This window comes from Diplotaxodon limnothrissa, linkage group LG14, assembly GCF_057381915.1.
Source record: "Diplotaxodon limnothrissa isolate DT_005_m linkage group LG14, D_limnothrissa_male_GT1.1, whole genome shotgun sequence".
In the NCBI taxonomy this organism is placed as follows: Eukaryota; Metazoa; Chordata; class Actinopteri; order Cichliformes; family Cichlidae; genus Diplotaxodon; species Diplotaxodon limnothrissa.
The window spans coordinates 28,761,853-28,774,701 of record NC_140609.1 but is presented as its reverse complement, the minus strand read 5'-3'; the positions used below and the strand labels follow the sequence as shown (position 1 = coordinate 28,774,701).

Genomic DNA, 12,849 nt, shown 5'->3' with positions numbered 1-12,849 from the left:
TTTTCTCAAAACCTTAAACAGAACTACATTCACAAAACCTCAGATTCTTCTGTCAGAATCAAACTATCACTTCAAAATCAGTTTTTACACAACAAGTAAAAATATATTCACCACAGAATATTCGTTAGACACTACATCAGATAATTGAAGATACGGCATTCAGGGCATGTAGTTAACAGGAAATATTTAAGTGTATTTAACAAATGACCATAATTAGAATGATATGAAGTGCTGAATGTAGATAACAAAAATGAATTAATTAAAAATAAAACTAAATTAAAAGCACATTTCTGTAATTCACAGATTCATTCAACATCATCATGTCTTTGTGTGGGGCCAGTCCAGAGGACTTCATCCACATCATCCACATCACAGGCAATATTCTCCCATGCCAGGCAACATAAGAAAAACCTTCTTGAGTGCAGAAACCAGCATTGACTAGACTCCAAAGTTGTCCCATCACAGGTGTGTTCTATTGCCTCCAGTAAAGTTTCCCCAGTGTAGGGCTGCCGGTCATAGACCTTCCACCTCCACGCAGAGAAAAACTCTTCTGTTGGATTCAGGATGGGGCTGTAAGGTGGAAGGGAAATGTTTATAAAGCGCTGGTTGTTTGTGAACCATTCATGTATCAGGACAGCACAGTGAAAGTTCACATTGTCCCAAACAATGACATATACAGGTTGCACTGCTTGTTGATCCAGCTGTTCACGTGCAACCATGAAATCCTGTAGATGACCCAGAAATGTAAGGAGATGTGCAGTGTTATATGGCCCCAGGTTTGCATGACAGTGGAGAGGCCCGCAGTTACTTTGCCACCATGCTGGCCAGGGACTTCAATAATGGCATGTTGACCAATTATGTTCCTGCCTCTCCACCTCCTTTTTGCCAGATTGAATCCTGCTTCATCTATGAAATTATATTCATGGGTCCTTTTCATGAAATCCAATTCAAATCCTCTACAGTAGTGTACTATAAGTTATACAGAAAGATGAAATAGTGTATTTACAGTATACACATTTCATTTATGTACATTACAATATAGCATAATAGTAAGTCTATGGGCATAGAATTCTAAGCGTCGCTGCTGAAAGTGTGTGTAGATCGCACATACTGATGACGTAGAACTCTTGTGTAGTGAGTTGCTGCGTGCGAAAGATGACAGCTGTGTTGGAGTTGTGTTCACATTTTGCCTCCAGTGCCAGTGTAAATATAATAGCATTCATACATACTACATACGCTGTACATAATAATAATAATAATAATAATAATAATAATAATAATAATAATAATAATAATAATAATAATAATAATAATAATAATTATTATTATTATTATTATTGTTATTGTTATTGTTATTATTATTATTATTAACTTCTGATAATTTAAGTATTTTCATAATTTTTGCTAATGGTTTGAAAGTGCTTATAAATGTTTATATTGTTTGCATGAGTGTAGTATTGTAATGCAATTTATTTATATTTCTTTTCCTTTTAACACTTGCAGGTCTTAAACACGCTGTAGTTCAAGCATAATCGCTAGTGCCTAGCGACTTCCGCGCCTTTCTTTCCGCTTTTACTGTGAAAAAACGCCACCCGGAAGTAGTTCAGCTAACGCAGGTAAAGAAAGCTGGTGTTACATCCTGGTCGTTTGACAGCGTTCGTCGTTTTATCCCCAGAAAACAAACATGTAAGATACATTTACGCGGCGAGCTCTGTGTGAACAGCAGACCCATCCGTCGCTGCTTCGGGCTGTTTATCGGTGAGATCCAGGCTCAGCAACGGAGAGCAGAAAAAAAAGAAAAGGGCTATTCACAATACTGTGTGTTTTAGCATCGAAGCGCTAATTTGCTTGACATGTAGCTCGTGTGGAGGTTTCTGTGACATATCTTGAGACTTTTTAATGTCAGTCGGTGTAATTCGTGCTACGAGAAGCAGCCAAGCTCGCGCACTCCGCAGGCCTTAGCGTGCACTTGTTTTCTACTTTGAAACGTTAGCAGGTTCGGTGCAGCGTGCTAACAAGTCAGTTAACTCGCACTTAGATAAGATAAAGAGTTAGCGAGGACGCAGCATTATAATGAGTTTCTTTAGTTTTGGTCAAAGCGCAGAAATCGATGTTGTCCTGAATGACGCCGAAACGAGGAAGAAGGTTGAACACAAAACTGAAGATGGGAAGAAAGACAAATATTTTCTTTTCTACGACGGCGAGACTGTCAGTGGAAAGGTGAATGTGACGCTGAAGAACCCCGGAAAGAGGCTGGAGCACCACGGCATCAAAATTGAATTTGTGGGACAAATAGGTATGTAAAAATAGCAGCGAGTGATAGACTGTGGGGTGAAGAAACATGGAGGCATCCCTCAACAGTGAAACAAACAGATGCTTCAGTTTTCAACTTTATATTAGACATGAAAGGAAACACAGGGGGCCACATATTACACCTGTGTAGACCTGTTTCAGATCACCTGTAAGCTGCACTCTAGTGTCCTTAATCTGCTGCAGCTGGACTGTTAAAAGTTCCAGCAGTGAAATTGTAAGCAACACAGACAATCCCTGCTTGAGTGTTACATTTGTGAAAGAGCTGTGTGAAAACTTGGACACATAAATAGATTTTAAGAAGTGAAATTCACATGTTAAAGTAAAATTCACATGGTATGGCTTTCTGGCCACTAAAATCAATTACGAGTTCAAGAGCTCAGTTGTATCCAAAATCGTGCACAGTATAGTTTGTTTTTTTTTAATACTATCTTTCCTCTTGTTCTAGAGTTGTATTACGACAGAGGAAACCATCATGAATTTGTTTCCCTGGTGAAAGATCTCGCAAGACCTGGTGAAATAACTCAGTCCCAGACCTTTGACTTTGAGTTCACTCATGTTGAGAAACCTTACGAGTCCTACACAGGCCAGAATGTCAAGCTAAGGTAAGTTTGATCCTTCACTGTCGTTTTGTCAGCAGTACAGTGAGCGCGTTACTTGTTAACCTGCCTGTCATGTGGTTGCACTTAAACTGAGCAGTTTTCAAGCTTGATGTTGGCCACATTTGACTTGCAGTACATGCACGCTGCTCAGACCAATGACGGTGGAAGTGAGTAACGTTAAATCATTACAGTGTCAACAATCGAGGGGTGAAAAGTGAACTGTGACGACTTAATATGTGTTGCAAATGTTGGACAAGGGCTAGACTGTGAATGCTTGAAGACAGCTGCAGATCTTTTGGGGTATTCTTTGTATGCAGTGATAAGTACCTATCAAAACGTATCCAAGGTGAATGGGTAATAGGGTTGGACTCTGTTAATTGAATGAACAGAAAACGCTTTAAACTTGACTTGAAGGTGTCAGACTAGTCAGATTGACCATGGTGAGCCCTGTCCACCACCAAAGGTTCCTACAGATGAATGCGACAGCGTCATAGCTGGAAGGGCACTGGGAGAAGGTAGGCTTTTACCAGTGTAAGAGGTGGCAGCATTATGAATATGCATTTCAGTGTTGCAACCAGACATCTGGTTGAGTCTTTGTCATGAGGTGGAGCAGTAAACGATAGGATAGGCAGGTGGATTTGACATTATGGTCAATTAGTGTGTAGTTGTGACTTTCTACTAAGGAGGAAATGGCACTTTTTTCATTGCTTGTGTGCTTTATTTTCAGATATTTTCTTCGTGCCACGGTGATAAGAAGACTAAATGACATCACTAAAGAGATGGACATTGTGGTCCACACACTGAGCACCTATCCTGAGCTCAACTCCTCCATTAAAATGGAAGTTGGAATTGAGGACTGCCTCCACATCGAGTTTGAGTATAACAAATCCAAGTAAGGCTTGCAGGGCTGCAGCAAACCACTATCATTCACTTTTTTCCCTTGTTATGCTGTGTTTAAGAGTGAAATAGTTTTATACAGTATCAGCAAAACCATCTCTTTTTAAGTGAAAGATGCATTTATTTATTTAGAAACTGAACCAGTAGCTGAAACAATGATTGATTTATTATCAGTTTAAATGAAAAGCATGTACTGAACATTGTGCTTGTTAGTGACTAAACTGTAGATCTCATTCGCAGTTGTCGCCTGTGCTTTTCTTTTCTTTTTCTCCAGGTACCATCTGAAAGATGTAATTGTGGGAAAAATCTATTTTCTGCTGGTGAGAATTAAGATTAAACACATGGAGATTGACATCATCAAACGTGAGACAACAGGCACAGGCCCAAGCGTTTACCACGAAAATGACACTATTGCCAAGTACGAGATCATGGATGGAGCGCCGGTCAGAGGTAAACAAAAGTTATTCACAGTTTCAACAAGTCACACAATGCAAACACTGCTCAGCCTCTGAGAGTGTGTTTAACATTGCAGGAGAGTCCATCCCCATCCGATTATTTCTGGCTGGATATGATCTGACCCCCACCATGCGAGACATCAACAAGAAGTTCTCGGTGCGCTACTACCTGAACCTGGTTTTGATTGACGAGGAGGAGAGACGTTACTTCAAACAGCAGGTACGACTGGAAGCAAAACATCAGACAGCGTTTTTACATTTTTCTGAATCTTCTACTTCACTAGTTTAAAACTATCCATGTGAATGTGATTTTTAGTGCTTATTAGTCTATATGAAGGGCAGCTCTCAAACAGTATCCAGCTGGTGGATGTGGGCACAGCTGCAGATGCTCTGCCTGGCTGACATTAGTGCAGCTGTGGCTGGATGTGGTTCTGATTTTGACTGCCTCTGTATTTCGATTGTGTCAGAGTGAAAGGACAGTGTGGCTTCAAGAGGAGGCTCAGCCTCCAACTACCACTGTAGGCACACAAAGCCGCCTGCATGTAGTCAATCAGTGCTACATCCTGTTGTGTCACAGCCGTAACTGTAATAACTGAAGTGTGCCTACAGCCAGGATGTAATGGCAGCTGAACCCTGTTTCACTAAGAAAGCTGGCGAACATCCTCCTGTTGTTTGCTTTCTAAATGTGGGGGTACAGGCTATGATAGAGCTGTGAGTGTGTAGCGATTCTGACTGTAGTTACAGCTAGCGCTACTGAATAATCAGAGGTGGGAACTGAGAGCAGGTTCCAACTGGTTCTGTTCTGAATTGTACTCCATCCAAAGCTTATGCCCCCCAGCTTATCAGTGCCTTTTATTAGTGCTGGCATGTTTTATTTATTTATGTCTTTTTTTTCATGGCAGTGGAGCTGAAGAGATAATAGACCTGCTGCACTGGCACTAAAAACCCCCCCAAAAAACGAAATCCTATGTAGGTGAAAATCGATCAATAATCAATAAAGAATCTGCTTGAAACCTCGAAACTGAACACCATCAGTAAAACCTTATCAATAGCAATTCTTAAACACAGGTGCTATTGTGGAGCTCTGCTTTTTTTCTGTGTTAGATAGTGAAAATGTTGCACTAGAAAACAAGTCTGACAGCGAATAAGAAGTAGTGGTGCTTTTATTGGTTGATGTCCCACTGACTGGTTCTAAAAGGCTAAAATCATTTATCAGTCACATTTGAGAGCTAGGAAAACTCTGTGCTCAGTTTGGTACCTTTTCTTTCATTTACAGGTCATGGGCTGAGGTGTTCTTCATGTCATCACCTTACATTTGTCTTTGATTTCTCTCCCCTCCAGGAAATCACACTGTGGAGAAAAGGGGACGTGGTGAGGAAAAGCATGTCTCACCAGGCTGCCATCGCCTCTCAGAGGTTCGAAGGATCAGCCGCTTCAGAGAGCGCACTGGAACAGGCTGCAAAAGAGGAGAGCGGGTAGAGCTGCAGCTCTCCTCTCACGGGACTCACAAAGGGTCTGCACTGGGGTGGTGGGGGGTACATGTGAACTGTACAACATCTGGAGAGGCAGCTGCTTTACTTGTAGCTGCTGCTTCTAGTAAAGAAAGAAGGGAGACCGACATACGGTAAAACTGTGTGAACTATGAAACAGTTTGCATGAGGCATTCAAATGGGCTTCAGGCTGCTGGTCCTATCCTTCCTCATTAATGCATTTTTTTTGGGGGGGGGGTTCTTTTTGGGAATCAAAGTAAACCCATGTCTTATTGTTCGCTGGGTAAAACCATGTGAAATTGAATTTTAAGCCTTCTGTTTGTTACGTTCTAACACTTTTGGGATCAATTGATTTCTAATCTCATAATTATTTCAAACGAATGCTCATCAAGTGCATCTCCAACATTCCACGTTTAATGAATGCATTCCTAACATTGTTCTAAGGTCAAGAAATCCAAGATAACTTTGCACTGCTTTACCTTGCTGAACACATTTTTCTGTGTTTGTGTGTTTGCACAAAAAAAGGATGGAAGTGGAAACTCTAATCTCTCGCTGCTGTTTGAGTGAGAGAGCTAAAGTATTAATCCACACGTTTGTTTTTAAACCTGTAAATAAGGCCAGTTAAACCTGTTATCCTGTTTCCAGCTCGTGTACACAGACTATCTAGTACACAGTGCTACAAAATGACGTTTCATGTCCATAAGCTTTACCTCAGCATTCCAGTGGTGTTAGGAAAGGATGTCAAAGTGTTTGTCTTGAGGTCTGATAGTATGAAGTCTTCTGTATCCTCTTTATTAGAGACTTAAAAGTTGTGCCTACGTGTATCAAGCTAATTGAATCCTCCTGCCTCTAACATAATTTTAGTCTTTTAACCAGAGAAAGTTACAGTAGAACTATCTTTTGCAAAATGCTACTCGATTACTCCTTGTTCCCAAAAGTCTAATAAATTGATGCCAAATGAATTTAATTCTCTGTGGTTTTGTTGTGAAAATGAATGAATGTGTTGACTTAATGAACCTGAGCATTCATTAAAATGTACTTACAGCTAATGTAGTTTTATTTATTTAACATTCAACTGCTATAGAGTAGTGAGCAGATCTGCAACAGAGTGACTGAGGGGAGGGGAGGGGAGGGGAAGGGGGGGGGGGATCAAGGTGCTGCAGTGGCCCCATCAAACTCCAGACTTTAACCTCTCTAAGAGCTGTGCATAAATGACTCCCTGCAAACCTAAATAAACTGAAGCAATGCTGTAAAGAAGAGTGAGCCAAAATCCCTCTACAATGTGAGAGACTAATACAGGGATACAGACAATAATCAGTTTATTGGTGCTGAAGGTGGTTTTACAAGCTACTGAATGATATGATATACTTCAGTTTTTCACATACACATGACTGTACAGTTTGATTTTTAAGTTCTCATGAGTTGCAAAATTAGTAGATTTTTATTTTGAATTTCTCATAGGAAAATGTCCTTCCATCCATTCTCTTCCACTTTTTCTCATCAGGGCTGGATCTATCCCAACTATCATAGGGCAAGAGTCAGGGTATACCCCGGACAGGTCACCAGTCTGATGCAGGGCAATTTAGAACAACAAATTAATCTAACCCTACCAACTGCATGTCTTTAAAACATGGGGTGGGGCAGGGTAGGGTTAGGTTAAACCAGAGACCTTATGCAAACATGGGGAGAACATACAAACCACGCACAGAAGCCCTGGCTAGATGTTGGAGGCGAACTCAGGACCTTCTGAGGCAACGGTGCAAGCAAGCCACAGCAACTTCTGCTGGACCACATATTCATTATAAGGACATTTCCACAAAAGACTTTGTCTGTATATCGGTTTTATCTGTTTTATAACAGGTTTCTACGTTCTGGTGGGTTCTTAGGAGATCCGTGTCAAAATTATAAGTTTTATCTTAACAACAGTAACATCAGGTGAAAGAGGACATGCATGCATGTGCTTTGAGGTGTAATTTAAACACGTAAAGAGAAAGGTCTCAACTAAAGACAAGGCTTAAAACTTAAAGGTGATGTTATCCTAATGTGACAACCAGAGCGAAGGAGACAATGTTTCATAAAACTATGACTGTGGAAAAGACCACAGAAGATATCAACACACTGATTCAGTCATTAGCGCTCTGGAGCTTTGTGACCTGAGCCCTGGGCCACACTTCATGAGTGGAAACACACAGTGTGCCCCAGGGCTCGGGTTCCAAAGCAGGCTGGGCTTTTTCAGCCACTGCTGTTCGAAGTAGCTATTTTGCATCAGCATACACAATTATTCAAGTAAATCAATTGGAAATAGTTAATAAAAACTATTTAAATAACAGTGATGTCAGGAGATAAATGGTGCTACACCATCTGACTGACTCTGACATATAATACGGGAGTTGTTGTTTTGGCATCGGGCTGCAGCAACAGCATTAATACTTCCAAACCAGCATCTCATCAGAGGTTATATAAGGTACTTTTCAGCATTCAGCACATTAAATTCATTTAATGTGGGTCCCCCACAGTCTACAAAAAGGAAAATTTACCAAGAGCCCTTTGCATGTTGTTGTTGTTGTTTTTTTTTTTTGCAATTAAGCAAATACCTGGAAGGCCATGCCACATAGGCTGTTTGCGGGTTTTATTTTCCCACTCACTCTGTCATCACCGGGCAGCAGTTGAGCACACAATGTTAAGTTATTCCCATGTGATAAAACGAGCGTTGAAAGGGTATCAGGAGTCGTAAAATATGCTGCCGTTTATAAATTATGAATTAAATAACGTCAATAAAATGATGCTTGACGCTACTCTGAGAGCAAAGGCCAGCCATAATTAATGCTGCTTCTGTTTATACTTTATAAAGAGGCACTGCTTTCCATCCAGTTCCAAGAAACTCAAGTCATAACCACATGTTTGTGTTTTCACAGATTGAATCTGGACTATGATGTCTAATAAAAATATTTAATATCTTTAATAAACGTTAACAGTTACAGTGAAGCAATGGTACTTGTGATGATTTTGCTGCGTTGTGAAGTCAATCCTTACAGTGGCTCTTTGTCCTCCAGACTCAAGATGAAGTCAAACTCCTCTGCGAAGAAAGAAACAGTGTTCACAGCTATTTCTCTTTTATTTGTTTATTTATTTACTTTTTTCTTTCCGCTTCTGTCATACCGGTGTTGAGAGGCTGCACAGAGAGCCTAGCCCTTGTAAAAAGCGCCATGTCCTTGAGGGGCCCCCCCTTAGCGCGATGCTGCAGGTGGTGCTTTTTAAGCTCCGACAGAGGAAGAAAACGCTTCATCATCCTTTGATACTGGACGTCTACCTGAGGGAGAAGAGAACGAGCTCAGCCTTCACGCTTGAGTCTTATCATTAACTGCGCTTAATGCGTTCAGCTTACCATGCTCCACTTGGGGTCGTCTGGTTTGCTGGTTGCATCATAATGCACATCTTTCCTGTCAAACTGAGTGTGGTCCACATAAGCTTCCTTCACAACCTAGAAAGAGGAAATGAAGCTGAACATCGGGCCCGTCTCGAGCTTTACCTAAATATAGAAGAGCGACTCACTTTCATGAGTCCTGCTATCCCCGGCTCCTTGCAGTTGCTGTGGTAAAAGAAAGCCAGCTGCCCCTCTTTCATCTGCCTCATGAAATTGCGTGCCTGCAGAAGATAAGCATAGCAAATTCAAAAATAATTTGCACAGTGGTGCAGTGAGCAGAGACAGAAAAGCCCTTTCAGGAGTAGCAGCGCATTGCTCCTTTTTTCAGATAAACATCTTCTTTTTGCAGGACTCTGTGCTGCAACTCTACCTGATAATTACGAACGCCATCCCAGCAGCTGGTCTGATCAGGCAGAGCCTTCAGGTCCTCGATGCCAAACTGCAGAGTGAACAGGAAGCATCAGACAAGTGAGACCAGCTCACACTTTAAAATGCGCTGACAAAGCTGGTGCTGCTCCATACCTTTACGTCGATGCCATTCTCAAAGCGGCTCTCGGGCTCAGACTTCATCAGCCAGCGACTGTACTGTGGAGAACCAGAAGACGCCGAGCTCTCGTCAGTTTTTCCACCAGAAGTTGCAGCTTTCCTCTTCTTCAAAGCTGGGGACACTGGCTCCCTGTCATCATCTTTGCCTGTGGTTTGGAAGCACTCTTTAGTTAAAACTGTGTTTACACGCACTCTTCGAGGGGTTGAATGTCACAATAATTTGGTGTTTTTAATGATTTCTTTGAACCATTCTTTTTCCAGGGTGGAGTGATTGTACAGCATAAATCTGTGATGACTTTAAAAAACAAGAACAAGCGCTTAAGTTATAATAATAAGCGGCACTGGAGGTTCTGCAATGTTGTTATTTCTTTGGCAGCACCCATTGGATTGACCAATACTCAGAACAATGGAAAAATCGAAGGAACTTAGTAAACATCTAATAAATAGAATTGTAGATTAACACAAGTTGGGAATGTCTCTTAGAAATGCAGATTCCAAAATAATCAGTGCAAACACAACTTTCCGGGGTTCTAGAAGAAGACCCACACTGTCACCCTCGCATGAGCAGAAATTGGTTCAGATGTTCAGGAACAACTAAAGGACCAAAAAGGTTCAAGCCTAGCATGAACGGGAAACTAATGGAACAACAGGAAAACTGTCTACAGTGAAGTTAGTTTTACAGTGCCATGGACTAACTGTCAAGCATGGTGGTGGTAGCATCATGGACACAAAGTAGATGGAATAATGAAGGAGGAGAACTATGTCCAAATTGTTCAACTTCACCTCAAATCAACCTGGACACAATTGAGTGTTTCAATCAGACAATGATGCCAAACACATGTGAAATCTGGTTTTGTAATTGATAAAGCAGGTTAACATTAAGCTTCTGGGATGGCCTTCCCAAAGCCCCAACCTAAACCCTATTGAACATTTTTGGACTATTTGAATGAACCCTACCAATTCTTCAAAAAAAGAGTGGTCAAACATGCAGCCAGAATTATGCATGAAGTTTGTTGATGCCCACCCAAAGTGTGTGGTTGACGTGCAGCTTGCTAAAGGACAGTCAACCAAATATTAGTGGGGGTGTTTGAATGCACTTGACTCATTATATAAAATTGAGACTAAATTCAAAATAAATTCACACTTGTGCACCCAATGGTTTTGGTTAATTAATTAAAGATGTAGCTATAAAATATTCTACCCTGGAAAATCCTTAGAAATCCTGAAATTACTCTGAGATTCATGCCCAGGATGAGTGTATTAACCTTCTAATATCAGACAGGTGATTTTCTTCTGTGATTTGATTTACCTACCTGAACCTGTATTCCTTTTACTGACTCTGGCCTTTTTCTTTGGTGGCATCTCTTTGACTCTGTAAAGATCCACAAAAGGTTTGGATGGTTTGTTTCTGTAAAGCTTGTGAGGGCAAAAACACAAGAAGTTTTAGGTATAACTTGTACTCTGGTAGCTCTCCCACCAAGAACTCAGACAATCAGCATTTTTTCCTTTTTATCCACTAATGATTTCCATCCCTTATATTTATATCCATTTATACTTTTCTAAAGTTCATACAAAGTGTTGTTAACTGAAGAACATTAGGTTGGGTCAGTGTCTTGTCTCTTTATGTAATCCCAAACGGACTACTCTAAAAATCATTCAAAATGAGTCCAAGATCACATAAATTTGGCTTTATTTACCGGTAGTTGCGTCCAGCCGCAATTAATGTTGGTAAGCACAGCAGTCTTCCAATGAGCCGTGATTATCTTCTTCATGTAGGAAGCTTTAATTTGAGAAGTGTTACTAACATATATTTTTAATAACCACAGTTTACATCAGTAGTGGCAGACTGAAGGTTAGAAACACCTCAACTTAAATAACACAACCACAAATTGTATTTGGTGTGACTCAAGTGCTTGCTGTAACTAAAGAAAAACATACTGCACTAGTTAACAATATTAATGCTGGTATTATTAAATGTTTTCTGAATAAGTGCTCTTATTTACATGTGTAAACTGCTTAGACACTAACAAGCAGCAGAAACACAGAAGCATCAGGAATGCGTGCAAACTAGACGTAACGTACTGTCCGGAGATAAACTCGGTAATAATCAGTCATGGAGTCGTACCTTCAGCTCCGCACAGCTCCAGCCATCAATCCCGCGGAAAAAACTGCAACACGTGACCTAAAAACCGTATAGGTGCACTCGATTTATTCTCCAGCCACTGCCGTGTGTCCGCTGTAGAAGCACTGCCGCCATATTGGTACGGGGAACACGTGACTATTTTCAGGCCTTTTGGTTTATTAGGAATTAAATTAATCGGATTTTATTGTCTATTTATTTTTCGTTTGCCTGTTTACTTAAGTTTTTATGACAATAACACCCCTTTATTTTTATTATTATTATTATTATTATTATTATTATTATTATTAATATATTATTATTATTATTATAACCTACAAATAAACAGGGTGTAAGTTAAGTCAAAGTCAACTTTATTGTAAGTTTTCAGTGTGTACAGGATACACATGGAAACGACTAAAGTGAATCCAAAATAAAATAAATAGTCTGAGAATATGTGATAAAGAAAGTAAATATGAGGTTACAAAGTGTTATGTTATGTGTTAAAGCCTACAGAATTGTTGGTATTAATGTATAAAGGTTAAAAGGATTCTCAAAGCTATATACATTTATTCATTTATGCAAGCTTCACAATTTTATGGAAGCTTGTTTCCAAAATAAGTTTTGCCAGGCAGAGTGTAAATTGTAAAAATTTTTAATTAACTTGAGATGTTATTGATTTATTAAGACAAAATATTAACTTCTCAAGTTGAATTCTGAGATGTGAACCTGAAATATTCACTTACAGATGGCAAAATAAGTGAATACGTTAACAAAAGAAAAAAATAAAAAATAAATCAGTGGTAGACACAAGCTTCCATCATTTACATTTCACAATTTAAATATCATTATTTAAAAAGATATACAATTAAAAAATAATGTTATGGACCCTACACTGTAGTTTAATAATCAAACTGGTCATGTCATACATCTGAATAAATAACAGCAAATAAATGCCGTGGTAGTTCAAAAACTTTTTCATAAGCATAATATCAATACTCACTTG

General features: G+C 39.8%; 2 protein-coding genes across 4 annotated transcripts; one reads left to right on the top strand and one right to left on the bottom strand.

Annotated features, from left to right (window-relative positions):
- The first annotated feature begins 1,617 nt into the window (after positions 1–1,617).
- Positions 1,618–6,702, top strand: vps26b (VPS26, retromer complex component B). The gene is made up of 6 exons (XM_085370465.1): positions 1,618–2,296; positions 2,759–2,915; positions 3,640–3,804; positions 4,084–4,259; positions 4,342–4,484; positions 5,606–6,702. The coding sequence occupies exons 1-6, from the start codon at positions 2,074–2,076 to the stop codon at positions 5,741–5,743; spliced, it is 1,002 nt and encodes a 333-aa protein (XP_085226591.1). The 5' UTR covers positions 1,618–2,073; the 3' UTR covers positions 5,744–6,702.
- Positions 6,703–8,734: 2,032 nt separating this feature from the next.
- thyn1 (thymocyte nuclear protein 1) lies at positions 8,735–12,062 on the bottom strand. Of its 3 annotated transcripts, XM_085370989.1 has the most exons (9): positions 11,850–12,062; positions 11,422–11,504; positions 11,038–11,140; positions 9,701–9,870; positions 9,549–9,617; positions 9,307–9,399; positions 9,140–9,235; positions 8,914–9,064; positions 8,735–8,830 (listed from the first exon to the last, which is right to left on the bottom strand). In XM_085370989.1, the coding sequence occupies exons 2-9, from the start codon at positions 11,494–11,496 to the stop codon at positions 8,784–8,786; spliced, it is 804 nt and encodes a 267-aa protein (XP_085227115.1). In that variant the 5' UTR covers positions 11,497–11,504; positions 11,850–12,062; the 3' UTR covers positions 8,735–8,783. The 3 variants fall into 3 exon arrangements, with proteins under 3 accessions (XP_085227115.1, XP_085227116.1, XP_085227117.1); XM_085370990.1 differs by lacking the exon at positions 11,850–12,062 and having other exon boundaries at positions 11,422–11,510; XM_085370991.1 differs by lacking the exon at positions 11,850–12,062 and having other exon boundaries at positions 11,038–11,096; positions 11,422–11,476.
- Between the last annotated feature and the right edge of the window lie 787 nt (positions 12,063–12,849).

Bases quoted from the DNA above. Each gene is read 5' to 3' on its own strand.
- vps26b (XM_085370465.1), top strand. From the start codon at position 2,074: ATGAGTTTCTTTAGTTTTGGTCAAAGCGCAGAAATCGATGTTGTCCTG. The intron at 2,297-2,758 runs GTATGTAAAAAT...CTCTTGTTCTAG, and splicing joins TGAATTTGTGGGACAAATAG to AGTTGTATTACGACAGAGGA. The intron at 3,805-4,083 runs GTAAGGCTTGCA...CTTTTTCTCCAG, and splicing joins TTTGAGTATAACAAATCCAA to GTACCATCTGAAAGATGTAA.
- thyn1 (XM_085370989.1), bottom strand. From the start codon at position 11,496: ATGAAGAAGATAATCACGGCTCATTGGAAGACTGCTGTGCTTACCAAC. The intron at 9,400-9,548 runs GTAGAGTTGCAG...TATCTTCTGCAG, and splicing joins ATGGCGTTCGTAATTATCAG to GCACGCAATTTCATGAGGCA. The intron at 9,236-9,306 runs GTGAGTCGCTCT...TCCTCTTTCTAG, and splicing joins GGATAGCAGGACTCATGAAA to GTTGTGAAGGAAGCTTATGT.